At 41.3% G+C, this 27,623-nt stretch overlaps 2 protein-coding genes across 2 annotated transcripts; one reads left to right on the forward strand and one right to left on the reverse strand.

The window, feature by feature from the left end:
* The first annotated feature begins 6,096 nt into the window (after positions 1 to 6,096).
* On the forward strand, positions 6,097 to 12,104 carry mrps22 (mitochondrial ribosomal protein S22). Its single transcript, XM_075474003.1, has 8 exons — positions 6,097 to 6,230; positions 6,826 to 6,983; positions 7,095 to 7,259; positions 7,473 to 7,616; positions 7,989 to 8,072; positions 10,811 to 10,956; positions 11,072 to 11,180; positions 11,664 to 12,104. The coding sequence occupies exons 1-8, from the start codon at positions 6,104 to 6,106 to the stop codon at positions 11,754 to 11,756; spliced, it is 1,026 nt and encodes a 341-aa protein (XP_075330118.1). The 5' UTR covers positions 6,097 to 6,103; the 3' UTR covers positions 11,757 to 12,104.
* Positions 12,101 to 27,026, reverse strand: LOC142388583 (coatomer subunit beta'-like). Its single transcript, XM_075474002.1, has 22 exons — positions 26,925 to 27,026; positions 26,342 to 26,479; positions 26,143 to 26,229; positions 25,540 to 25,666; positions 25,295 to 25,443; positions 24,842 to 24,988; positions 20,267 to 20,366; positions 20,015 to 20,157; positions 19,276 to 19,475; positions 18,407 to 18,517; positions 17,822 to 17,910; positions 17,621 to 17,727; positions 17,399 to 17,542; positions 16,797 to 16,927; positions 16,441 to 16,648; positions 16,138 to 16,248; positions 15,405 to 15,619; positions 15,203 to 15,295; positions 14,845 to 15,025; positions 14,613 to 14,684; positions 12,944 to 13,954; positions 12,101 to 12,801 (listed from the first exon to the last, which is right to left on the reverse strand). Exons 1-22 carry the CDS (start codon positions 26,925 to 26,927, stop codon positions 12,712 to 12,714), a joined length of 3,657 nt encoding a protein of 1,218 aa, XP_075330117.1. The 5' UTR covers positions 26,928 to 27,026; the 3' UTR covers positions 12,101 to 12,711.
* Positions 27,027 to 27,623: the final 597 nt, after the last annotated feature.

Below are 27,623 nucleotides of genomic sequence, written 5' to 3' on the forward strand. Positions count from 1 at the left end.
CCCTTAAGTAATGCAAAGTTATATCCGCTTGCACTGGCGTATGTTGTAAATCGTAGCTGGTAGTTTTAACTGGTCTTTGTGATGTGTTCAAGTGTTATTTTTTTTGCTCAGGCACTGGCAACATGAAGACACAGCAAATCCAAAAGCAAATGCACCGCAGTGACATGGGATCAGAAATGAGAAATAGAAAAAAAGAAACACACAATTATGAAGCATGTCAAGGTGGAAAACAGAACTGGACTGACATGGCAAAACTGACATGGATCTGGCAAAGGGTAAAGAAAACCAGGAGGTATAGATATTGAGATGAACAATCGCAGATGAACAACAGATTCTGGTGATCAACAACTGAGAGCAGGGGCCAGATGCACAAAAGTCTTTGTAGTTTCGTGACTAAAACTGTGTACACACAAAGGGGGAAATGTGCATAAGCCATATCTATGCCTGGGTCTCTTAGAAATACCGATCATCATGGAACTACACTCATCTTCATAAACTTGATTTCCACTCCCATTTCCAGCCATTAAAGGAAGCAGACACTCCCCTAAGTGCAGTTTTATCAAATCTGTTTTATTTGCAGGTCACAGTTCACAAACAGAGCGAAAACTGCAGAGTGGAAATAATGTAAAAAGATATCAGCAGCACCAGAGCTACTTGTGGATGATTGACTTTTGTAAGGCATCGTGGTGTGCTGTCTTTTTAAGCAGCTTTTTGAAGCTCATAGCAGGTTATGGGCTAATCATGTGTCAGAACATCTAAACTATCTCTAACTACTTGCTCTCATTTTAAAACCTCATTAGCGAGAAATTTCACAGTCATTACACACAGCTGTAGTTATTTATAGACCCTACAATTATATGGCAGTATACTGTAAAGATTAACAATGAGAAGCAAAATTAGAGAAAAACACTATCATAATAATCAACCTATTTGAAATTGTCTGTTTTGTTTTTTATGATTTTTTTGTTTGTTTTAATTTGTTTCTTCATCATATCAGGGTTACATTGCTTTATAAATGTGTGTCTGCATGGTGTGAAAAATGTGTGAGGTGCAAACATTCTCAAGCCCGCATTCTTTCTTTTACAGATACCAAATTGTGTGTGTGCATGTTTTCTGTGTGTGCGTACCGTCTATGCATCTGGTCCCAGGTGTTGTTCAAGCAAAGGTAGCAGGACGCGACACAGACAATCATTTCAAAATAAAACAGGAAGTAAAGATAATGTAAACAGAAAATGACCAAAAGACAAAATCCAAGCAAAACACAATCAAATTCAACTTCCATGACACCCTGCTGCGATTTCAGCTTCTCCAGGCATCAGTGTGTCATCCCTGCATCTTTACTTTTAACATGAGTGTTAAGTCATATTGTAAAATTCTGCTGAACAGAAATAGTAGAAAAGCACACAAGGAAAATCTCTATAGTGTGTGTATTCATATGCATGTGTGTGTGTGTGTGTGTGTGTGTGTGTGTGTGTGTGTGTGTGTGTGTGTGTGCGCTGCGGTTTCTTCTGGGAAGCCGGAATCAGTGAATATAAACAGATGGATGAAGGTCAGTGAAGGTGCAGGTGAACTCTGCTGCCATCAGCGTTCATACCTCCTACCTTCCCTGACTCTGACCTCTCTCACCCCACCTCCGAAAAACCGCACACACACACTCACGCACGCACGCACGCACGCACGCACACTCAGAAACACAAAAAATCAAACTCCCACTGACTTTTTCCATTTAGTCTCTCTTCTCTCAAATGGCTATGAATGTCAGAGACCCGTGCGCCATGAAACGACCTATTCTACGATAGAAGAAAATAGATTTAAAAGGATTCCACCTCGTGTGCTCGTGGCAAAAATGGTGACCTCGGATAAATAAATAAAGCCATTTTTCCTGTTCTGATTTCTGCAGAGGCCTCCCTGATTCCTTGTCTGTATCTTTAAAGTCTTTTTCAAGCAGATGCACATATGTGCAGCGGCACATTTTCAGCTTTTTCATGAATTTATTAGCGAGGTTACATCTTGCAATTGAACCAGTCATTCGGTATTAGTTTCTAAGTAATAATAGGAACTACACATGAACTAAAACCTTTTTGCTCTGTTGCTGAATTTTTGCCCTTTTTATAAACGTTTTAAGGCAGAATCACTAAACTGTAGTGATTTTCTTTGGTTGTTGTTAAGATGCTTAAATATTTAAGTTGAAATAACTTTATAGCCAACCACCACATTTCCTCTTATCCTCCTCAGTTTCAGAGGGAGGTTGTGGAGGTCCTTTGTAGCAATGTCACTGTGCCCCCCCCCCCCCCCCCCCCCCTCCCCCCTCCAATCCCCACATCTTCTCCTCCTATCGCTGTGTCTCCTCTGACCTTCTGTCTGCCCTCTCTCCCATCTTCCTTCCTCTTCAAAGACACGGAGGAGGAGGCGGAGGAGAGAAGGACTGGCCTTGAGTGCCCCACTCCCAAAGCCACAACAGCTCATACACAGGTGCAAATCAAACACACACACAGACACACTACAACAGGCTTCAAGTTCTTTGTTGCAGCGCACTCCTACTTCTCTGTGTCTTAATTTATGTAGAAATGAGTCCATACAAGAACACATTATTCACACACTGTCTTGTTATGTTTTTTTATATAACCATGAGCCTTGAGGTTAAATAACTGTTTTGATAGACAGACCTGTCCACAATGACAGCATAAAACAGTTCAAAAAGCTTACAAAGGTCCCGTACCACACACTTTGTCTGATAGATTTAAATATTTAGATTTCTTATGAAACCTTTACTGTAAAAGACAATCATGTCATACATTATAGAAATAAACATTTAACCCTAATGTTCAACTGCTCAGAAATAACCTTTATCATGTTAATTTTACACAAGATGAATAACATTGAACTGCTGATGTTTCTGATGATTACTGCCTGGAGTGACCCTCATATCCTGTTGTCCTGTTGGGACTCAGCAGGAGAACATTGTGAAAATGATTTTCACTTCATTTAATTTTCCTGTTTAGCCATTTATTTGGGACTGCAAATAAACACACGTTTCCACTTCATGCCATTATTCAGAAAAGCAGACAATAAAATTCCATTCTTCCATCATCCCCTCTCACAGTCCAGCATATGTGATGCTCCAGTTGTTTAAGTTTAGACATCCTCTTCACATTTTCTCTTTCTCTGCACACACACACTCACACTCACACACCTTTCCGTTTCACCCTGCTCTGAACCTGCTCTCCGTTGACCGTGCAGAAAGCTAAATAAACATATGCGGCGAGTCATTCCCAGTGTGCCCCACTACCACCACAACCACCTCCACCACTGCTCACCACGCTCCTCACTACCCTCCACCACCACCCAGCCCCTCTTCCACACTCAGGTTTCACCTCTCAGCTTCCTGCTGCTCCCAGTCACGCTGACACACACTCTTACACTCAACCTATTGACTCTAAGGGTGCAGTAGTTGAAAAAGGACCTTTTTGACTACACTGAATTCAAGAAATACTTTCACAATATATAAAAAGTTTATGTAAGCATATTCAAAAAGTGGGAAAAAGTGACACTGTGCAGAATTGTTTTATTGAGAGGTTTAAACTTTGTGTGATTAGACACCTAGACAGATAATGTCTGGTTCCTTTGGAGAATTGAAATCAAGGTTTTGCAATCAGTTCAAACTCCACAGAAGAGGTACTGATCGTGTCTCTCTCTCTCTGGCACTGTGCTACGGCTGCAGGATTACTTTCTGTCAGCAGAGTGACAGCTGGGTACATCTGGCTGTGTAGGGGCCTCCTACATCTCAATCCACACGTCATTTTGCCGGTGTCTGGGCCTCCGGACTCGCTACCACTGCTCACCTCATTACCAACTGAGCCACACCTCCATCTGTGCACCTAATATCTAAATCTTACCACAGATTAGCGGGGGGGGGGGGTCTTGGTCCAAAGGAGGGGGAGGTGGATACTGGGGAGATGGGAAATAAGATCCTGGAGGAAGAGTTTGTGCATGGCACATGTGACTGCATTAATACACACCAGGGCTGTGTGGTAGTGGAGTAGAGGGCATGGCGGCTGTTTTTAGGGTTGTGGCTACCGTACTTTGTGTTGAGGGACTGGCAGAGAGAGACAGGAAGATGACATCATGTGATTTAAATCTAAAAGGGCTTCATTCAAAAGTTTCTGTTCTTCTTCATATAGAGAAAATATATGCTTCGTATGAGCCTGGCGCAACTAATCCACTGATTAGTTCTTTCTTTGCAGTGATAGCTTAATATATCTAATTGATTGGCGCAATAGAGCTCAATTGCTGGTCAAAATCTCGGCTTTCAAAAACATTGCATTAAGTCACCCTGCTGCACCGGATCACAGACTCTGTTATTACCAGAAAAACAGACAGGTTCTAATATAAATAAATAAAAAAGAAAAAAAAGAAAAAAAAGAAAATTACACAGATACCATTGTTTTCTGGTAACATATTTAAAAAAATAAATATTTTATTCTTATATTCATGACTGTTTATACATATCTCCTTTTGAAGAAATTAACTTCAGGGTGTCAAATGAATGATAACACAGAATACTTGCCAGAAATACGTTTTTATGAAACTACTACACCCTATAAAATGCATTGTATGTATCTATTCCTACTGGAGGATATTCTATTAATCTTACTGTGTCAAAAAAGCTTTTAAAAAAATGGGAAAAAAAATGTAAAACCATTTTTAAAGCAGTTTTAAATAGTGTTGTTTGAATACACAGTTTTTAGTTTTTCTAACTGACCACAAATCATTTATAGACAGTCAGCTTTTAAATATCAATGGAAGTAAGTATTTAAATCTTGTTTAAAAATCTAAAAAAAATTAAACACCACATTTACTTGGTTTTTAGTCAAGGCTAGATGTGACCATACAGAACTGATAAAACTAAAATGTTTCTTTTTGGCAATTAAGTCAGTTTTGAAGAAATTTACTAAAGATCTCTGTCCATTCAGGCCAGTGGTATTCTGAACTGCATAAAGCACTGCTGCAGGACCAGGACAGTTTCAGCAGTTTTACTCACCACACTTTTTGACACTATGTCAGTCACGCCTGTGCGAGAGAATCCGGAAAAAAAGAAAATCTAAATCTACATTTATTTATAATTTAGATTTGACATATGTATGATACTGATTCTATTGAATTGACTTGATTTGGACTGTATCTTTGCAGTGCCATGAGATTACATTTCTTGGGATTTGGAGCTAAAACCAAATTGAATTGAACTGAATATACACATGCAGAATGTTATATCAAAATGTTATTATTACATTACACATTTTCTATTACAACTTAGGGGGTCAGTAAAAAGTCTTGTTTTTCTGCTGAATTTCACTTGCTTATTGACAAAAAAAAATTCTTATTAATTTGTCAAGAAAGTCCATACCTAAAAGAAATGAGAAATAGATCAAAGAAACACATGATTTCATTGCCCTGTAATCATTAAATATGAAGTCATCTACATAATGGATAGGAGAGCAAGCACATTAACGTTATTCAGTTTTATTCCTAATTATATATGTCACATACATTAGCACAATGGTTTGGTGTTAAATGGGACCAAAGTTTAAAATAAACCACAAGAGAATGTTTTTAGAAACTTTGGTGTATGTTTTTCTTTGCAAGCAGTGTATAACTTATCCTCCAGACAGATTAAACAGTTATCAGCCCAGTCAAGAACACATTGTAATGGCGAAAACGGAATGTGTCTGCGCTATGTGGAGCTGAGCCACAAAGATAAATACAAATGTCTGTGAGACTCTGATATAAAAAAAAAATGTATGCCGGTGCCCTTTCTTTCAAAGCTAGTGATAGCTTTGAAGGCATGCTGCAGTTATGCCAGATAAGTGGTAGCATAGTGCCACCTGGTGGTAAAAATGTAATTGAACGTATTAACATCATTATCATTATCATTATCATTATCATTATTCTTGTTATTGTTATTATTGAACACTTATTATTTGTCCAATTCAACATCGGTGAGGACGGACAATTGCGTGTTGAGACTACAACGGACTACATATCCCATGACAGCTCGGCTCTTTATGGTATGAGGTCTTGTCGCGTAAATGAGGTAATAATAAAGATGGCGGCGCTCGGTACATCGCGGTACCTGTTTCGGAGCTACTCTCGGGTGAAAAATGTGCAGAGGAGTAAGCAAGCGTTCATGAGGTGTAGTGTAAGGACGTTTTGTAGTGATACACACGAAAACGGTACGTTTGTATTATTGCGAATTTAAGGGCATCTGAATTATTTTCACATTTACAATGCTGACCTTGTAGCTTGTTTCGTTAGCCTCACTACTTGTAGTGCGGGTGACAAATGGCTTTACCCTAAAGTGGTAAGGTTATGTATAGCTTTAGATACATATTTCGTTATGGTATAGTTTATTCTTTTCAAAGCGGTTATAGTCATTTTACGTTAGATGGGTTCAGTATTTTAGTAATTAAAAACTCGAGAATACTGGTTCAAATTGCTAGTTAAGGACGACGGGACGTAGTTGATACTTTGTTGAGCTGTATGATTTGTAAACGTTTCGGATATAAGAGCAGGGTTTCTGCAGACCATTATTTAGACTGTTTGGATTTTTTTAAATAGCCAGAAAACGTGTACATTTGACATGCTGTCTTACTCTTATTGTTACTGTTTAGGATAAGGGCTCATGTGATAATGTAAAGTGTTTTCTACACCTGAAGTCAATCAAAAAGTTGTTTCGAGTCCTATTGATGCCTATATTATAACTATAGAAAGAGTACTTGTTCTTTTTTTTTTTTTTAAAGTTATTAAAGTTTGTGATGTTCTCTGCAGCCCCCACAGACAATGCAAAGCCCCAGTTCACAGATCCAGCTGTGCAGGACATCCTCACTAGGATAACAGGCCTGGACCTGCAGAAAGTGTTCCGACCCATTAAACAGGAGCTGAAGCCACCCACATATAAACTTATGACGGATGAGCAGCTGGAGCAGGTGCTCTTTTTAATATTTCACCCATTTCAGCCACACACACAACCACCCGCCCACCCCCACACACATCATGTTACAATTTGATTTATCAAATTCCTTTGTGTGTGTTTCCAGGCGTTCCAGGTGGCCACAGAGCAAGCTAAGAAGATGCTGCAGATGCCCCCCGTTCTTTCAGAGAGGAAGCCCATCAACGATGTGCTGGCTGAGGATAGGATCCTGGATGGCATGGACACAGCCAAATTCGCCTTCACAGACATCACCTACAACATCCCACACAGGGTACACACTGTTTTCTTCTCCTGTGTATTAATCCTGTGTATAAGCATGTGTATAACTTGTAGTTGGAGCTGAACGTCATGGGAATTTCCAGTTGCCAAATGTTTTAAGTTGTAAATATAATTGTACAGGTATCAGCCTTGCTGTGATTGGTGGCAATATAACCTAAATACTTAATACAAGGTTACTGAATGAACACCTATTTGATTCCCTCAGGAAAGGTTCATAGTTGTACGGGAGCCTGACGGAACTCTTAGGAAGGCAACCTGGGAGGAGAGAGACCGGCTTGTTCAGGTCTACTTCCCCAAGGAGGGACGCAAGCTGACAGCACCTCTCATCTTCAAAGAGGAGAACCTCAAGGTGGGAAAGTGCAAACGCCTGACAGGATTAATGAACAGTGCTTCTCTCCTGTATTTGGTAACTTTTTACCCTCCAGTTTCTGCCACATGCTTTTTTCACAGTTGACACCCTGTTCCAAAGAGCTGTGCTTTCATTGATACCTGCTGTGAAAAGACCATCAGGATATGATATTTTTAAGCACTAAGACTTGAACCAATAGTGCTTGTAATGTGAGTGAAGTTAGATCTTGGACAAGACAGAATTTGATGTCCAGTGAAGTTTTTAACACCCACACAGCCAAAGGGTCCAGTTGTGCAAAAAAGCTAAACCCATGTGTTAGTGTACATTGAACATCACAGTGTTTTGTTACCCCTTTCTTTTTTTTAATATTAGATGGTGTTCTCTCAGGACCGTCATGAAGATGTGTTGGACTTGTGTCTGGTCCAATTTGAACCAGATTCTTCAGACTACATCAGAGTAAGTTAAAACTGAACTTCTTGTTGTTTTAACTTTGATCAAATGAGCTGAAAATGAAAAAAAAAAAAAAACTCGGTTGGATTTTCCTCAATTCTTAAGAAGCTGTGTATGACATCAGTGTCAATCCAATATGAGCAAACGCCCTGTCTTAGTGGTAACTTTTCATTGCAAGTAATGATGAAAACCTTTTGTTTATGACATATTTTCCACATGATAAACAATTAAGATCAGAGAATTGCAATTATTCGAGGTGGCTGGTGAAATCTTTTCTGCCTCATCAGTGAATGAGACAACGGTTGAACGGACAAAGAAAAGTGATTAGGCGTCTTATTCAGTTCCCCGCAGCATGTGTGGTGTTACACAATATTTTTGTTTTGGAGATGTTTTTGAGCTGTTAGACTTCTATTGATGCATTCTTTTATCTGACGTTAATAGCGTTTTCCTTTAGCTCGGAAGGTTTTCCCTCGAGATACGAGATCTCCTATTTCCAGGCCAAAAAAAGGCAGCATAAAACAACATTTAAACATGTGTAGTTTCATAATCCGAAAAAGCAGTTCCAAATGTTAGTACAATAAATATGATTCACTGGTTTAAAAAAAAAAAAAAAAGAAGACGGCTCCATTCCAACTACATCCGCAAATTTCACTTCCAGCTGTTATAGCAAGAATCAGACAACAAGCAACTACAAAACAGCTGAAACTAATGATGTATGTGCAGGCAGTAGCTGATATTTATATGACTCAGATACCTTTCATGTAACTGTCAGATGGAATGAGTTGGTTCTATGATTATTGATTACTTTTCATATGAATCATGTTCAGAAGGAAAACATCTTGACATCCTGACTAATGTTATTACTCAACCATTACAATGTCTCTTCTCAAGTTTAAACCCAGACAGAAAACAGGATTTTAGTTCATAAACAACAGAGCGAATCATCTTCTGGATGTTTTTTGCTCTGTGTTCAAGAGACCACGTATCTGTGCTGATGCTAAAGCAAGTGGTCGGTTAACAAGAAGGTTGGAGAGGCTCTAAAATCCACAGTTACTAACCTCGTTTTTTTTATTAATACCGAACCTGTAATCATGTACATGGGTGGCAAAGCTATAGGCTTCACATATCTGAAGTAGGGTTTTTATTTCTCTTTCTAATTGATGTATTTATTTATTTTTTAACCTAAGAAAATTTGCTGAGTAAAATGACCTGAAAGTAAGCTGCAGCCATTATAACAGCTGGCGGTACTCTCCTCCTGCTAAAGGCCCTGTCACACTGCTGCGTATGAGAGAAGCGTATGAGTTGCGTATGAAAATTAATCATACGCACGAAAAGTCCTTGAAAATAAAGAATGACTAGCGTATAAGTAGCCTATGAACTGCGCATGCCCAGCGTACGTTTCAACGCGCCTATTGAGAATGAGGAGTCACGTGACTCCGGTCGGCCATGTTGGCAGAAGACGCTATTGGTTGCCAGGGGCAACGCCATTAACTCAGCAGCCTTTCCACATTGCTCCATTATTGCAGTAGACGACGCGCTATCAACATCTCTCGAGACATTCATCTCGATCATGCCTCCCAAGAAGCAATCGTCGTTTGCCCGGGCCCTGGGCCGAGGAAAAGGCAAAAAAACACAAGAATCATTCTCACCCAAACCTGCTGAAATGCCTGATGCACCTGCGGCTGATGAGTTACATGCTTCTGAGCGATCAAGATCCCCAACTCCTCCTCCTGACCGCTCCCGTGAATCGTCGGTTGTCTGCCGCCTCCATCTCCGCCCGTCTGGCGGAGATGGAGGCGGCAGACGGGCGGAGGCTATAAATACGCTAGCTGTACGGTACACCTTCATGCCAACATATGGCAATTTATGTCCAGCGTTCTCGACCTATCAGTAACGTACCTATATCGTACCTCTAGCGTATTCAGCGTATGCCTAGCGTATGCTTAGCGTATTAACCATACGCACAAAAGTTTTGAGCATGTTCAAAAATTTATTTCTGCCTCAGCGTAAGCCAAAGTATGCTAGCGTGCTTGAAACGTATACAACCTATGCCTAACGTTCCCCTGGCATATGTCAGCGTATACCAGCGTATGAGTGATAATTTTCATACGCTAGTGCCATACGCAACAGTGTGACAGGGCCATAAAGAAAGGAGCCTCATCGTTTTCTTTCCTCTGGAGCGTTGGATACACCGGATCCTTTATCAAATATACAGATGATGTATTCAGTACACCTTTTTCTGTTGTTGATTTTACTCTTGTTGAGTCTGCATCCTCATTCGATAGGAATTTGACTCATCCATAGACGCTAAGCGGGTATTGAAAACGAATGGATGGATAATACTAACTGAATGCATTCTTAGTGCATGTCATTTTGGAGAACAGATGCACTCCTTCTGGTCAGTGTGCAAGTGGTCATCTTCTTGTCTATATGTGGCCACTTCTGGCTTCAAAAAGACCAAGATCATGATGGCCAAAGGCCAGTAAATAACAGTTCACACAGTTAACGGTCTTTAGAGGTGTTTCTAGGACAAAAAATATTCAACTTTAATGATAAAGGCTAGTAAATTCAGGTATTTCTCCACTTTTCTTTCCCTCTCACTTGATAAATATTGCAGACGGGTATGAGAACATGGGATTTTCATTTCTTTTTCATACAAAGAGCATTAGGATGACTATCCACAGATTAGCACAGTGAGGAGTATATTGAAAATACTATAAATTATTTCTATGTTCGTTGACCAGGTGCATGCGGCCACATATGAGGACCTGGACAAGCATGGCAAATATGAACTGCTGCGATCCACCAGGCACTTTGGAGGCATGGCCTGGTACCTCGTCAGTGCTCGCAGGGTGGATGGGCTCATAGTGGACATGCTGAAGAATGAGTTGTGAGTTCTTGTTCTTTTTTTCTTTCTTTAACCTGCCTTTAAATTGAGCAGTTGTAGACGTACCGTTGCTGCCGGCAGGCTAAGAACACTTCAGTGTGAGCGTTTGCTTCCACAGGCTCCAGGATGCTGTGAGCCTCGTGTCTCTGTTCCACACAGTGCATCCCCACAGTGAGTCAGCTCAGGAAGCTGCCAGCCAACAGGCCACTGGCACCGACCTTCTTAAGGTGAGAACAACTCAACCTTGACTACGAACAGATGCTGATTCATTGTTCTATTTTACACCCCTATTGATTTTGTAATGTGTATAGTCGTTTGATCTCGCTCAAAAAAAAGATGCTCGGGGTAAATCAGGAGTCGGAGTAGCTCGTGAGAGGTTAAGTCGAGGCTGTCTCCTCTAAAGTTTCCTGCCTGAGAGGTTGGGGTTTTGCTCCTGCATGGGAGTTGTGGGGCCAGGTCCAGGATACATCAAGTCTTATTAGTCCTCACAGCTCCTTGATACTAAAGGAACATGAAGGGTCATTCAGAATGACAGTAGAGGTCTCTTATTTAGTCAAGGTAGATAACGGTGGTATTATGTTAGCTCTGTTTAGTAAGCCTCCTACCGATACTATTAATATTTATTGCACGTAAGGGTTTTCTTATGCACAGCCCCAATCTTAGTGTAGCTGTCTTTTTCATTATGTTGACCTGTGCTGCTGTCCTTGCAGATCTATGCCCAGAGGGAGTCCCAAAGGTCAGGCTACATTGAGCTGGCTCTGCAGACGTTCGAGCAGAAGGCTGCTGACGGCTCAGCTGCCTAACTGCACCTCACCAAAAAAAGAAAGAGACTTTTATTCACAATCCAGAGGAACAGAGTGGGATTTAACTCCAATATTTAAAAAAAAAAAAAAGATGGTTTCTGTTCTTTCCCTGCTTTGGTCAAAGGTGCACCTGGACTGAAAAAAAGAAAAACCTTACACTCAGCAGCCATAAGTCTGGAGAGTTAACCTGACGCCTTTAGCTGTTTCAGCATAAGAAATGTTCCTTATGGTGAGAATTTGTCTTGAACACCGATGTACATAGCAAAATAAAAACAGTCTTTGTACTTGAATGTCATGTCTTTGGAGTAATATAATCTGAAGCCTGAATAATAAAGAAGACTTCATTGAGATGACATCATTTTAATTCTGCAGCAGCATCCATTAGTCTTTATTTAAAAGACAAAAAAAACCCACATTAAAACAACAACTGTAAAGGCACTTGTATCAGCAACACTGCTCTTTGCTTATGTGATTCTCTATGACATTAACTGTGTGCTGACTCTGGCTTTAAGATGTAAATGTACATCACACTATGAACAACAGCAATAGGAGAATAAGGCATGGAATGGGACCCAGTGGCTCTTTGGATTATTTGGTATTTCTGAACATAGTTTTTCTATACATAAAAATCATTGTATTTAGAAAAGTTGTGAAAGTATGAAACTGTTCTTATTCAGAGGCTTTCATAACACTGATCAACAGTGGAGTTATGTTGATTTAGGAACATCAAAAGATAGAAGTCCTGACGTTACATATCTGAAGGTGTATACTGCTGTCAGCAGGTAAAGCTTCATATACCTGAAAACAATACTAGCAACCTCTAGTTATGTAGCTATTCACTGCAAACCCCAGGTCTTAAGTTATCCTTATCTTTCAGATCAAATATTTTTGTCCTCTCTTCAAAGGGAATGTTAATGTACTTGTGGATGAACGCCCTTCTTTTAAATGGCTTCTTTCATTCACTCAGCAGATCCTCTTCCAGGTTGACATCTGTGGTGTCTATATCTTCCAGATCGAAATTGTCCAGATCCAGATCATCCAAGTCCTGTAATTTAAAATAATTGTAGATGGGAAGGCGTTGGGTTAATGTTTTGCTTTAAAGCAAACAAATTCTGTGGATAATTATAAATTTAATATTCATACTAACACTGTTGAAGAGTTTGCATAGTTTAAAACCTACTATTTACCTCATCGTTCATCTCTGCTTCGAGGTCTTCTGCTGGTTCTTCAGACCCTGCCTCCTCTGCTACAGTCCTCTCTAAGGGAGCGTCGGAGCCTAAAATCTCTGGCTTATCTTGGTGAGAAGCCCCTTGCTCCGCCTTGTTGTCTGTCTGAACCAGAGGCACTGTGGTTTCTTCCTTTTGTTTTGGCTCTTGTGCTGGGACTGGCTGTAACACTGTCAGGATATCTTCGGCTAAGTCTTGTGGTGGATCAAAGGTCAAATCTGAAAGCGCCTCGACTGTGACGGATTCATCCAGGACTGGACTGTCTGAGCTTTCGAAAGAGATGAGCTTCTCTATCGCTTCGCGTGACTGTGCCGTTTCTAGAACGAGGTCCTTTGCAGCGGAAGTCTCTTCTGCTGCTGTGTTCATCGTGGCTGGCTCTTCTGACAGGATGAAATCCGCCTCCAGTTTGTCAGAACTCGATATTTTCTCACTAACTACAGATTCTGTTGCAATTATCGCATCAACTGGCACATCGGTGTTAACTAGGACGTCCTCTACCGCAACTGCCTCACTCGTTTGCTCTTCAGTTGCCAGGATGGTTTCTCTTTCAGAAATACAGATGGAAGGCTGAGCTTCGGCTGTAGGAGTTGCTTCCTGAAGAATCCCCTCAACAGATGAGCTGACATCTTCGACTGAACTGAGCTCTACCATCTCTGACTCTTGGGCTGGAACCTCAGCCATGGACTCCTGTAAGAAGCTTTCCTCTACAGTGACCAAAGTCTCTGATTTCACAATGTCGTCCTGCTTCGCGTCTTCCACCTCCCAAGACACAGATTGTTCTTGGTTTGGCTCAACATGTTCCTCAGTTTCAATGGCAGGACGTGAGTCCTCTTCTGTCACGACGTATTTTTTCTCTGCCACTGAAACGGGAACAGCACTGGGCTCCTGCTTCAGGGGAATGGGCTCTACTGCTGCTTCTGAGTGTGCCATCTCCATCGCCACTGGTGCAACGAGGGCTCCCATCACGCTCTCCTGGGCAACAACAACAGAATAATTGGACACAAAATCTAAATAATAAATTCCTCCAACTATCTGTTTCGGTGTCAGATTCTTAGTCGGATGATTATCTGAAATTAGAAACCTCAACTGAATACATTACATTGTCATCATGTAATTGTGGCTTTTTGTCATTTAGACAGATGTTTTATTTGCAAATGTTTCCTGTGGATTCATTGAGACGTGACTGGAATTTTTTTTTTTACAGATGGAGCAGCAATGCCGACGTTTGTTTGATTGTGCTGAGGAGCATTGCATAAGCTAATCACCGTAGCTTAAACTTAATCTTGCGTAAACTACGGTGAAAGCATTAATCATCGTGAATCATGTGCTTCTGAAAGTGAATCCAATAAAAAAAAAACTACAATTATTGTCATCATAAGAACCTGGTTGGGGCTTTATTTTACATCTTTCTGAAGGAGGATCATTTTCTATATTGAAAAGCAGGGTCATGCTGTAGATGCATGTCATTTCGCTGCACTGATATAACTGAAGCGTTCACTTTCGACTTGCAACTGTTCTGTCCTTTGACAGGGTCTGACTTTGACACTTATTCGGGCGTGAGACAAACAAATACGACTGCCATGTCTGAACAATGCAGAAGTACAGTAAATGTGTAGATTCGGGTCCTCACCTCAGGATCAGTGATCTCTCCTTTGGGCATGAAGCCTGCAGCTTCCTCCAGAACATGTCGATCCTCATTGGGCTGAAAAATGGAGAAACGGGAAGAATGGGATTATCAGCTAAAACCATGCCGAATTTTACAGTTCTGTGCAACACTACAACCAACTCCTGTGCATAGTGTAATATAAAATGTTTGGTTTGTTAAAGTTTTAAAACACAGTTGTGCTGACTCTCTCACTGACCGTGACAAGTGGATACTCGGCAGCAGGTCTGACCCTGACATGAGTCTCCTTCAGGTACTGCTCAGCCAGCACGGCTTGCTGGAGGCCAGGGAACAGGTTGCTGTAATGGCTTGGGTCAGCTAGAGCATCTGCTGCTTTCTGGTTAACCTTGGACAGGCTCTCCTTCCAAAGCTTTACCACCCTGGAGGAAGAGAGGCATATGCAACAGAAGTAGCAGAAATGTAACTTATTTTTGATCTGGCAAAAACACACTATTTAATGCGTCTTCTGACACACGAATGTCCACAGACGCAGCCAGTATTCGGGAGTGTCCCTCTCAGTCACTTGTTATGCACTCTGAGAAAGAAAAAAACTTTACCTTGAGACATGGCTGGGCATATATGTTCTTGCTAGGAATGCAGCCTCTGGCAGTCGTTCTGTTTTGATAAGCAGTTCCAGACATTTGTCCAATCTGGGCAAATCAAAAAAAAAAAAAGAAAAAGAAGAGTAGTGGAGACGAGATAAAAAAATATATAAAACTTATGAAGCAGCTTCTTTCCATTTCCTGCTCAAACACTCACCTCCCCTGCATGAAGTAGGTAAGGAAGGCAACGTTGGTCTTCCCATCCTTTTCTGCTCCCTCAGCCAGTTTGCCCACCATCTCCACATTGCCTGAGGTGGTTGCCAGTAGTAATAATCCCCCGTAATCCTGTGCTTGGTGCAGACACTCCTGAGCCAAGCTAAACTGGCACTTTGTCGTGGCGAGTTCTGCCAGCTGCTTCCACTTCTGCTCCGACTGAAGCCCCAACATGCAGAGCGTGCCAAAGAGAACATATATTAAATCATATGCCAAAAAGACCAGAGTAAGGATTATCACAGGACACAATGCTTGAACCTCAACAATACACTCTGAAGCAGTGTTTTGTTGAGGTTCCAAGGCTGTGACTCACCCTTTCAGACCTATATACGGAAAAATGAGTGTCTCCACATTCTCCTACATATTACACAAGTTTTAATGAAAGAAAATAATTTATAACTTTAATAAATATTTTTTATTATTATTATCATGTGCATATCCTCCAGGTAACACACATAAAGTCCTCAGACTCTTTCTCGAAGACTCTTTTCTGAATTCGAAAACTTTAATCAGGTCAAAAATGAGTTCATTCAGTACTTTCTCTCTGATACTATATGGTGGCACCGATTTACAAATATTAGCAAGATGTCACACTAAACTGAGATGGTGAGTGTTCCTTTCCGAAGGACAGCCTTACACAACCGCTGCCACACAACAACTAGAAACTTGTCTCTGACCTCTGCTTCCAATGCCAGATCGTAAGCCGTCTTGAGCTCCCCCAGGTGCAGAGCAAGTTCAAACCTATGTTCAGGGTCGGTGGACACAGCGAGTGCCTGCTGTCTGAAGCCCTATGCAAAAACAAGAAAAACATCGCAAACAATAAAACAAACATCCCGCAGAAAAAAAGACATGACACGTGCATCATAAAATAGACACAAAGAAATTCTACTCAGAGTTATTGCTCAATCTGGCTACCAAATGTAACCTGTAAATTATGTATTTCAAGCTTCATGGATGGAATGTCAGAAGGGCAGTCCAACCTGTTTCTCCAAGAAGTTGGCGACCTTGGTTCTCTGTTCCTTGGGGATTGTTGGAAGAACCTTGTCAGCCGTGCTGAAATCCTTCCTCATGACAGCCGTTTGGTACTCCAGTACAGAGAGCAGCAGGGAGTAGCTGACAATGTTGAGCTCTTTGTCTCCAAGATAGAGACGGTCATCCTTTGGGATGTAGCCCAGCAAATACATGGTCCTACAGCACACCAGAGAGTAGCCTGTTTAAGATTCACTTTTACAATATCATTCATCTACTGGATGAAAATGAATGAAAAGTATCAATAAACTAAGAATAAACCAAAATGTTTTTGTTTTTTTTCTTTGTGAATTGACAAGTGTGATACCTGTCCATATGAGCTATGGTGATGATCTCTCCTCCAACAAAGTAGTTGAGTCTGTTAACAGAGCTGGTGTAGATGAAGCAGTCGCCCACCCATGCACCTGTCTTTACCAGCTCCTGGACCTCCCCCAGCACCTGCTCAGCGTGTATTAACAAGAACAAGTAGAAATGAATCAAATACCTTCGCAATCACCAGCTGGTTTCACTCAATAAGCCTTAAGGACAGAAACCGCCTGCAGAAAACTGGGACTGCCTGCTCCTAAATAATTGGTTCCCCTCTCAGATCTCTGTTGACTGTCTATGAACATAGACAGTATTCAGTATTTTTGGCACTGTAGTATTTTAGAAGTTAGCAATCAGTAATTATTGTGTTTCTCGGTTCTATTATTTTAGCTTTTTAACATTAGCCCAATTTGTGCATTGACCGTACTCTGTGCAACTATTTTCTTGTCCTTGTTTAAAGTTGTTTAAGCGTTTACATTGTTGCCTTGTTTGCTGCTCTATGTGCCTTTAATTGCCCCTCAGGGACAAATAAAGTTTTTTTAATTGAATTGAAGATAGCTGATAGAAAGAACACAATGAGAAAACCCAAAAAAAACCTCTGACCTCAAAGGCATCCTCTATCCCGTCCTCCGTCATCTCTGCCTTGGACTCCTGGATTGCTGAAACTCGCTCCGGAAGGTAGCGCAGAACGAAGAAAGACTCTTCTGTCGCAATACACACCAGGTCCCCAGAGTCAGACCAGAAGATCTGCAGACATGAATGCAAAGTGTTACTGGAAGGCCAAATCAATAAACTGTGCACTACACTCGATGGATTGTGACCAACATGCTTCGGCTGGATTTCAATACGGCGGATCAAATCAGCATTCTCCCAGTCGTAGAAGCCCAAGCCGCTGTTTGACCTCACGCCCAGTAAGACGCCACCAAAGATGCCTGAAGGGTAGCAGGATACGAAGAATTACACATAGAGGTGAACACACATACACTAAACCCGTCATGCGTGACAAAAATGGGGAATGAAACTCACTGTCAGCCCCAAAGTCGGGTTTAAAAGTCTTCTTCGGTTTAAAGTTCTTAAATATTTTCACCATAGTGTTGCCTTCCCTGACGGCATACCTGTAAATGTAATAGACACACTCATTGTTCACGAGAGAGTTAATTCAGTTATTCTTCAGCATACTTCTAAACCGTCAAAGGAGTAGTGGCGATTTTGAGAAATACACACATCTGCTTCCCGATGAGAGAAGATTAAATCAACCTCAGAGTCTTGTGTTAAATGTGAAGTTGAAGCTAATTTATCTTAAATAATCTCAGCGTACTGCTATCATGTTTGACATCCGAAGGAAACAGCTATCCATGCTGTGCCTAAAGGTAACATTACTTGCTGACTATTACTCTATGCTTCAATTTCTTTCCACGACCTCATGTAAGACTAGAAGCTTTCAGTTTTTCTGCTCACCTAAGATAAATGCCTGGTAGCTATGTGTCATTTTTAGCATACAGACACAAGAGCATGGCGTTATGTTTGTGCCCCGCATCAAACTATGAGCAAGAAAACACATATATCCCCTACAGTTCTAAAGCTTTCCTTTAATTCAACAGGAACACTTACTGTGAGGAGTCATGTGCCCAGACAAACTCCTGAGCAGTGCCAAAACTCTTATTCCTCAAGGCCATCGCAGTGTAGATAATATATTCCCCATCTCCACACACCACGACAAATCTGCCAGTGTAGAAAGACATACATTACTAACCTATCTAAAAAGAAAAACAAAAAAAAAGAGAGAAAAGTAAAACCTCAAAGAAGGAAATTACACACGCTTTCACCTCAAAGACTCAGCAAGCATGCTGGTAGCCACGATTTTACCTGTCAAAACAGGGTCGTGTGCAATTCCTACACGGTAGAATAGAAATGTACGGTACAGTCCTGGTTTAACATTGGCTTTAATACAGAGTTTAGCCATATCATCAATAAATCTTACTAATACCCGTTGTATATCATGTGTTTTGCTTTACGTGGCTCATATATCAGTTTATGGCTTATTATGCACTGATGGGTGTGTACTGACTTTGATATAGAATGTGAAATGTCAAATTTCGGTAGATTTGATACCAAAGAACTTGTGGCGCGAGATCAGGCCAGTGGAGCCAAGCAATCTCAGTAGTCTGGGCATTTTGGGAGGGTGTCAGCATCCCTGGCGTCTGCTTTTACAACAAACCATATGCGTAACCAAGATGAACTCTGCATACCATTTAATTAATAGAATTTCCATCCCACAGCAATTATTTACATCACAAGTCATTCAGTCAAGATTAAGTAGACAAAGTGTGTGTATGATATCCAACTGCACTGAATAGCAATCAGCTAATTTTGGTAAGAGGAGGGAGAAAAATAATCTGCACCTCTGAACCAGTGTTCTGATTGGCTTTCCCATGACCTCTTGTCACCAATGCTTCCACCTATTATCACTAATGGCTCACCTTCCGTTGGGGCTGTGTTGGATGGTCTGTGGGTAAATCTCACAGCTGCCCATGTCTTTGACACCGAGCGGGAGCCTCTCTCCGTCCTGTATCTCGGTCTCTCCCAGCACCTTCAAATTGGCCTGCTGCACCTCTGAGTGACGAGCCCACATGATCTTCCCGCTGGCATCCATGGACATAGCTGGCTCCTCCCGACCCAACTGAGACACAAGGTGAGGGAGTAAAGAATTATGGGGTGATAGAAAAATTAACTCGGCCTGTGGAAATGCAGGTATGGATAGTTTGTGGCCAGTCAACAATGATTCCCTAAGCTTACACACAGCAGCCTGCTATATAATATCATTCTACCTGAGAAAGTGTATTATATAACTAGTCAAAGCTGCTGTGACAGATAAACGGTTCACACCCTCGTATTACCCGTGGGGATTGTGGGATTGAATAATTTTACAGTTTAAAATGCAATATCAAAGTTCAGTTTGCCGTAAACTCAAGTCAGTCAGTTTGTAGCTGCTGTTTTGGAGTCGCTGTAGCAGATCCCAGTAAATGAAATTCAGCTTCGCTCAAAAGGTAAACTGAAGACTGGAATAAATAGAGTCTGAAGGACACTAAGGCCATCACCAAAGACCTTTCATATCTATATATTCTTATCAAAGCTCAGCCCTTAGTAATGTACAAGCAGAAAACCTGATTTAAAAAGTTCAACTTTGAAATATCTTCAAGTCTCAAAGAGAGTACACACCTTGATGATGATGCTGCCTTCATCGTAGCCCAGAGCCACGCTGTTGGAGCCAGGCTGCCCACATATACACCACACCCGCTCCATGCCGTAATTGAGTGTGTTTTCCAGGCGGTAAGTGTTGGAGTGCCATATCCGAACAGTGCCTAGGGAAGTGATACAGTGGCCAAAGTGAACCATGGTTTTGTGCTCATTTGGGGCAACTGGACTGCTGTATGATTGTGTGTGTGTGTATTTTCTGCCAGTTTTACCCACCATCCTCGGAGCCTGTAAGTATGATTGGCAGCTCAGGGTGGAAGCTGACGCATGTCACATTCTGCGCATGACCCTCCAGGGTTTGAACACAAGTTTTGTTCTGGTAAATAAAAACAACACAGATGTAGTCCACTTATCATGTAATGTTATTGTACCATGTTTATTACATATGACCACGTCTACTTTGATGGTGTGTCATCAATATAAACAGTGAATGTTCACATGAATATCAATAAAGACAGAAAGCATTTCAGAAATGTATTCCTGCTTCCACAACGGACACTCCTACCGCAGTTTCTCCCTTTACATATAAAATGGATTGGAACATGTAAGGGTAACGGGAATGTACAGTGCACATGGTTCCCTGAATCAATAGAAAAAAAAAAGCAGGGGTCCGTTTCACAAAGCATGTTCAACAAACTGTGTCTATTCCTGAACTCTGAGTTGATCTACTTTGAGATAGAAAACTGAGTTTTCGGTTCCAGAAATGCTGATTTGAGTGAGTTTAATCAACTCTGAGTAGGTTCACCTTGAGTTTAGCGCGTGCACCACAACTTTAAAAAGCCAGCATCAATGGAGCGACGAATTCGACGAATCACCATGGCAACGGGGAAGAGGAGGGGCTACGTTTTTCACCAACCTCGAATTGGAAATCTTAATGCGCTCATACAGCGAGGTTCAACACGTTTTTAGAAAGAAGTGCAACACCGCTGCAGCAGCAAAAGTGTAAGTTTAAATGTAGTCCTTTGCAATCACAATACTATTACAGGGGAAAACTGCTTGAATGGTAGCCCATTCATTTATTTCATTTAGGTGCAATCCCGCGGGGGAGAAGCGCACTTGAAATAAGTTTAAAGGGATAGTTCGCCTCTTTTGACATGAAGCTGTATGACATCCCATATTAGCAATATCATTTATGAACATTGACTTACCCCCCGCTGCGTCCTGTGAGCCGAGTTCCAGCCTCGTTTTGGCGTTGACGAAGGTAGTCCTGATAGTTGGCTGGGGCTAAAAAAATAAAGCGTCTTGCTTCTCAAAACAGTATGTGTTCAAAAGAGTAATACATTTGCATCACAAAATCGTTGTGCAGGAAAAAGTCAGACCTCACATCGCTTGGCGCTATTTTTGCCTCCCTTGATATAAATGCGTCCAATGTAAACCGTGCAGACCGAAGAGCAGACCGAGCAGCAAACACCGTAACAGGTGCGGCTATCGCTAGGTGGCTGAACGCATTGATATCAAGGGAGGCAAAAATAGCGCCAAGCGATGTGAGGTCTGACTTTTTCCTGCACAACGATTTTGTGATGCAAATGTATTACTCTTTTGAACGCATATTGTTTTGAGAATGCCCTCCAGCGCATTGTGAGAGCAGCTGAGAAGATTGTTGGCACCTCATTCCCTTCTCTTCAGGACCTTCATAACACCCGCCTCACTCGAAAGGCCCTCAGCATAGCGGGCGATCTTACACACCGTCTGTACGGCTTCTTCAGCCTGCTGCCATCAGGGAGGAGACTGCGGAGCCTCCGAGCCAGAATCAGTAGACTGAGGGACAGCTTCGTTCACCAGGCAGTAGGGCTGAACGATCTATCGTTTTCGACCGAAAATCGCGATCTCAGACAACACGATTTTGCGATCGTCAAAGCTGCGGTTTTTTTTTGGTGCATAATTTTTTTTTTTTTTTTTTTATGAAAAGCTGCCGTCGGCAGGTTTTCAAAATTCCGAGTCTAAAGTCGGAAAATTCGAACTGATACAACTTTCAGGTCCCTCTCCAACCTCTAACAAGCTCCGAATCCCCCCCCAAACCCCTCCCCCTCTGTGGACGAGGTTGTGCACGTGAGTTCACACCAGTGTGAGCGCACACAAGCTGGGGGCAGACTCACGCTCAGATGCGTGTGCACAAGCTGTGATTGACAGGTAGCGATTCCTCCACCCTAACTTGATTGGTTAAAAACAGCCGGGAGCGCTCGGTTTTTGCAAGCATGATTACAGGCTTCAGAGGGAGCTACAGATTTCGTTATTTTTCCTAAACAGCCTATTTAATATTCTACTTCCAGAATCCCATGACAGTTCAAGCTAATATGACTAAATAAAAGTTGCCGACCGCAGCTATTTTTTGGGGCTTTTTATGCCTTTAATGTTAGGACAGTTTGAGAGAGACAGGAAGCAGGGGGCAGAGAGAGGGGAAAGACACGCAGCACAGGGCCGCTCGGTGCGGGAGTCGAACCGGGGCCAGCCGCATTGAATTAATTTACACTGAAACTTGATTTAAAGAAAATAAATCGTGGTTGAAATCGAAATCTCTGCCAGAAAAATCGCTATTTCAATTTTTTCTTAAAATCGTTCAGCCCTACCAGGCAGTCAGGAGGAGGATCAACTCCCTCCCTGCTCTGCCTTTCTAACCTCATCTTAAAACACACGTCTGAAACAATGACTCTACATAACTCCGTACTCATTAAGAACTGTTTTTGCACTCATCTCTGTACAAAACTGAACATTCAATTTGCACTACTGTTATACTTGCACTACTCCAAATCCACTGCATACCATAATTTTAGTCGTAGAATACATCAAGGACCTTTACATTTACTTTGCACATATATAATTGCACATAAACATATTTATTTTACTTACTTCTGCATATGCCACTTTACTTCTAATGTCAATATCAGAGACTTTATATATATATATATATATATATATCCACATATACTGTCACTCTGTTTACCGGTTACCATAGTTTATTTCTGCCTTGTATTAAAGTGTTAATTTAAGTTAAATGCTACCGCTGCGCTGCACTATTGAGTTTGAGAGAAACGTCATTTCAAGCCTGTGTATGTCCTGTACGTATACAGATCTGACAATAAAGCTGACTTTGACTTTGACTTTGACTCATCTATATCATGTTCTGTTAAATAATTAAGCCTATTTAAACAAACACAGACTTCTACTCAGCCTACAGAAAGAAGGCAGATGCCTGTAAAACGGGTGGTGGCCCAGCACCGCCACCTCTAACGGAAGGGCAGTGGCTGAGGGAATCCCTGGAGGGAGTCCACCCCCAAGACACAAGTGCCTTTATAAAATATAATAGGCCTATATATATCTTTTTTAAGCTTATTCATACAAATATTTATTTGTCTTTTATGTCTTTTTTTCTTTTGTCCCAACAAAATTCTGATGGTGCCGCTCAAAGAGATAATTGTCTGTAAATGCTAAAACATCTATGATAACCATCTCCCGACGAATATTTAATTCTCTGCGTAATAATGCTGCACCTTCATCCACGGGATCGTTGTCAAAAGGACATGCCATGTTCGTGAAAAAAGTCGCCTCCTACTGTGCCTAATGGACTTCTAGAAGTAGAAGAACTCGCTCTGCTGACTGAATGAATGAGGAAATCAAATGGCGTGTGTGGCTGAAAGAGGGCGGAGACAGAAAGAAACTCAAGGTTTCTTGAATAAAACCTGGTCCCGACCAGGTTAGGTTCATAGAGTCTGTTACTATGGTAACTGACCGAGAGGTTAAGTTACCTCTCTTTGTGAAACAGGCTAGAGTTACCCCTCTTTCTCGGGGTTGAGTTACCTCCCTTTGTGAAACTGAAAACTCAGAGTTTTCTTCATTTCAGGGTTAATAAACTCAGAGTTCTCATTAAACCTGCTTTGTGAAACGGACCTGAGGTGGACGAAAAAGATCTTAATAGGAGTTCAATATATTTTAGTTGGACTTTTGGGGCCTGTCAACCCACCAGTTTTCAGGGGTAACAAATTCTATCTAAGATATAAGCAAATCCTTCTTTTCATATATACGTACAATACATTAGACAGTCAGCGAAAAGTGGAAATGATGCGTTTGGGTGCTTATTAACTGATCAGCTATATGCTAACTTATCATCATGATGATATCGCCCGACTCTGCATCCCTGTCTTCCCAGCTATTCATACTCTGCTCCTTGCAGTCAGAGCCACTCTGGTTCCTTAAACTGTGATGACACTCTTTCAACCTAAACCTCCACATTCTGTAACATAAAAAGTAAACGCAGTTTTTTGACTGCGCATGTCTTACCACATACCACATATGTCAATATCAATATTGGCTGGAGGTTCAGAGGAGGTTGGTGCTTTGACCCCTGGTTTTCACCGTCTACATGTTAAATAGTCTTTGGGAAAGACACTGAATCTCACATTGGCCCTGATGCGTTCGTCAGCATTAACATACATCAGTCCATGTATGATAGAGAAAAAGCACTTTATAAGATGAAATACTATCCAGACTAAGAGGTGCTGAGACTAAAATGAACAGATTTGTGTGAATGGACAATTTTGGCTTGTGAAGTGCTTTGAGAGGTCAAAAAGAGTAGAAAACTTCAACATAAAAGGTAGTCCATTCATCATTTAATTCAAATATGAGAGGCCCTAATAAGCTGATAATATCTGCTGGCTGTTACTAAGTGTTGGTCGGGCTCTTGAATAAGGAAAATTGGGCTTATGATATACAGACACTGACACTGAAATAAGTTTTCCATCACAAATTAAAACGGAACAAAATAAAATACACTCAGTCCAGTGTGTGTGTGATTACCTGATAATCCCAGATCTTGACAAGGTGATCGTCAGCCCCAGATATGAGGTAAGGCTTGTCTCCTCCACTGTAGTAATCAATACAGTTCACTCCCTTCTCGTGGCCCTCCAGAGTGAAATTAGGAGTCCTGGAGCCCAGCTGCCACACCTACAGTACAACAGCCGAATTGTATCTCAGTAAGTAACTGAATAATGTGAACAAATTGAAGCAAATAGTACGTCTCAATTATTTGATGCTTTTAGTGTTAATGTTTCTTACAACTTGAGATTAGATTTCTCAGAACTCTTGTAAACAAAGTAACACTTTCTCTCTCCAATATTTCTCCCTTTTACCCTAAATTTAAAAAAAAAGAAACGTCACCTTCATCTTTCACAGTGCATTGCCCTAAAATAGCTGTCCTTTGTGGCCAACAGTAAATACTTTCCCGTTTGTGTATGAACCATGCATGTGTACCTTAATGCTTCTGTCCAGAGAGGCACTGGCAAACTGGTTGTTGTCTTTGGGGTTAATGACAATCTGCATGACATAGTGAGTGTGTCCCTCAAACACCTGAGTGCATGTCCACTTCCTGTCCCAGTCCCACAGTTTGATCAACATGTCATCTAGAAAAACACACACATACAATAGGATTCCGTACATAGCCAATATCTCAGATTCAGCATTTGACGTGTAGCTTTGTGCAAGCAATGATCGCCTACCACTGCTGGTGAGGATGAAGGGCTGTGTGGGGTGGACAGCGATACAGCGGATGTAGTCCGAGTGAGCCTCAAACATGTGCACCCTCTCTAAAGTGTTGTAGTTGAACACTCGGATCTGCATGTCATCCTGCGGGCAGAGAAGATGATCTGAAAGTGCATACAATTCTAAACAGAGAAAAAAATGGACCTGAAATCTGAACTATTATTAGTTTTACAATAAAATGTGCAAATGACATTCAAAGCTGAAGGGAAAGCACGATAACAATAACCAGTAACATGCATCGGCATGGAGGTTTAAAAAGAAACTGCATTGTGAGTGTTCACAGGCAACAACATTAGTTTGGCAAAAATAACCCAATGGTGCAATCTGTTGGTTTCCTTAGCTAGGAAATAGTTTTTGAATTGGCTCTATATGAATGAATTGGATTATTTTGTAAATAATTATGATTACAATGAATTGAATTCCAATTGGCTTGAATTGAACTTTATTATTTAAGTGCCTTGAGATGACATTTGCTGTACTTGGCGCTATATAAATAAAAATTGAATTGAATTGAATTAACCCGGTTTTCATCAAAGTTTCATCTGAGTTAAAAGTCTTACTGCTCCAGCAATGATCCAGTGTTTCCTGGCCACGAACTTGGCCACTCTTACAGGCAGGTCACACAGCTCAAAGGTTTTCACCATCGTCTGCACAGAGAGGTCAAAGCAACTGTGAGAACTAAAAGCATCCTCACCATAAACACAAAAACAAAGAAATAGATAAACCGATGAGACGGGTGAGCAGAGGACTCATAGCCACCTGACTCTCGTGGTTCCACACCACTACAGTGCCGCTGTAGAGGCTGACCACCATCCACGGCTCGGTGGGGTGCAGGTCCGCGCTCTTCACTCGGTCTGACCGAGCTGTCAGCCGCCGCTTGATGTCCAACCGCAGAGGCTGTTTCAGCGAGGGGTAATCACAGTGAACAGTGCAGGCACCGATAAACCAACCGTGTCACTCATCTTTTCTCGTCCATTACTTTTCTATTTCATCTCTCAGGTTTGGGGGCGTATTTAGGGAGGGGGTGTGTCTGTTGCCACTTCCCATTAGGCTATCACATTTTGCACGCATGCCTGATCGAGTTTTTTTCTCGCCAGTGAACACTAGAGTCTAGACTATTATTCCCCCCCCTTCACTCTTCATATGATGAATTTCTTCAAAAATCTTACAAATGCAATACTTTAAGCTTAAACGTAGAAAGTTTACAATGGTTCCTGCATGCGATCGGTTGGAGTTTCATAGTTTAAGGGTGCTAGTTATTGAAAGCAGCGTCATTACGATACTACAAGCAGCAAGCAATTTGAGGCTGTGAGGAAAAGTTTTGTGTGTTTGTTACACCTACCATGTCCCCACGTCTGTGTCTCCGAGTAAGCTTTTCCAGTAAACAAATCAACCTCCCTGCACTGGCTGAGTTTTCTCTGCGGAGCTCAGCCGACAAAGTTTGACAACCAAGCGGGCGAACAATAATAACATTACTTCCGCTAAGTATTTTCACAGTAAAACCTCAAAAGCTGCGCGTGTGCCACACCAAAAACCTTTGTGTCGAATCAGGAGTTTTATTATTTATTATTATTATTTTTTTTACATTCAATAAATAGGAAAACCTCTAAGCAAAAGTATGAACCAATACTCAACAAGAAGAAAGCCTAGTATAGTCCATTTACCACCTGTTAAGCAGTTATTTATTATACAATTCAGAAATGGCTTCTTAACTCGGTATAATCTTTTTAAACAAAGGGCATGGTGGACTCCATCTACCAGTTCCTCTCTGTACAATTACCGTTAGGTCCAAGAACAATGCCAGATCTTATTTTCAATTAGTCAAATAATCATCAAATGGGCAAATACAAAGGTCGATGTGTTCATCTATCACTAAACAAAATAAAGACTCTATTATTTCACTTGTCATTAATGACATCAACGTTGTTTGGTTTTTTTTTGTTTGTTTTTTTCTGATGAGCTCAGGATCTCACACAACATTTTCTTTAACAATTCCTATATTTTTAGTTATCTTTTTAAGTAGTTTTCAGCTGGCCGAATG

This window comes from Odontesthes bonariensis, chromosome 9, assembly GCF_027942865.1.
Source record: "Odontesthes bonariensis isolate fOdoBon6 chromosome 9, fOdoBon6.hap1, whole genome shotgun sequence".
Classification (NCBI taxonomy): Eukaryota; Metazoa; Chordata; class Actinopteri; order Atheriniformes; family Atherinopsidae; genus Odontesthes; species Odontesthes bonariensis.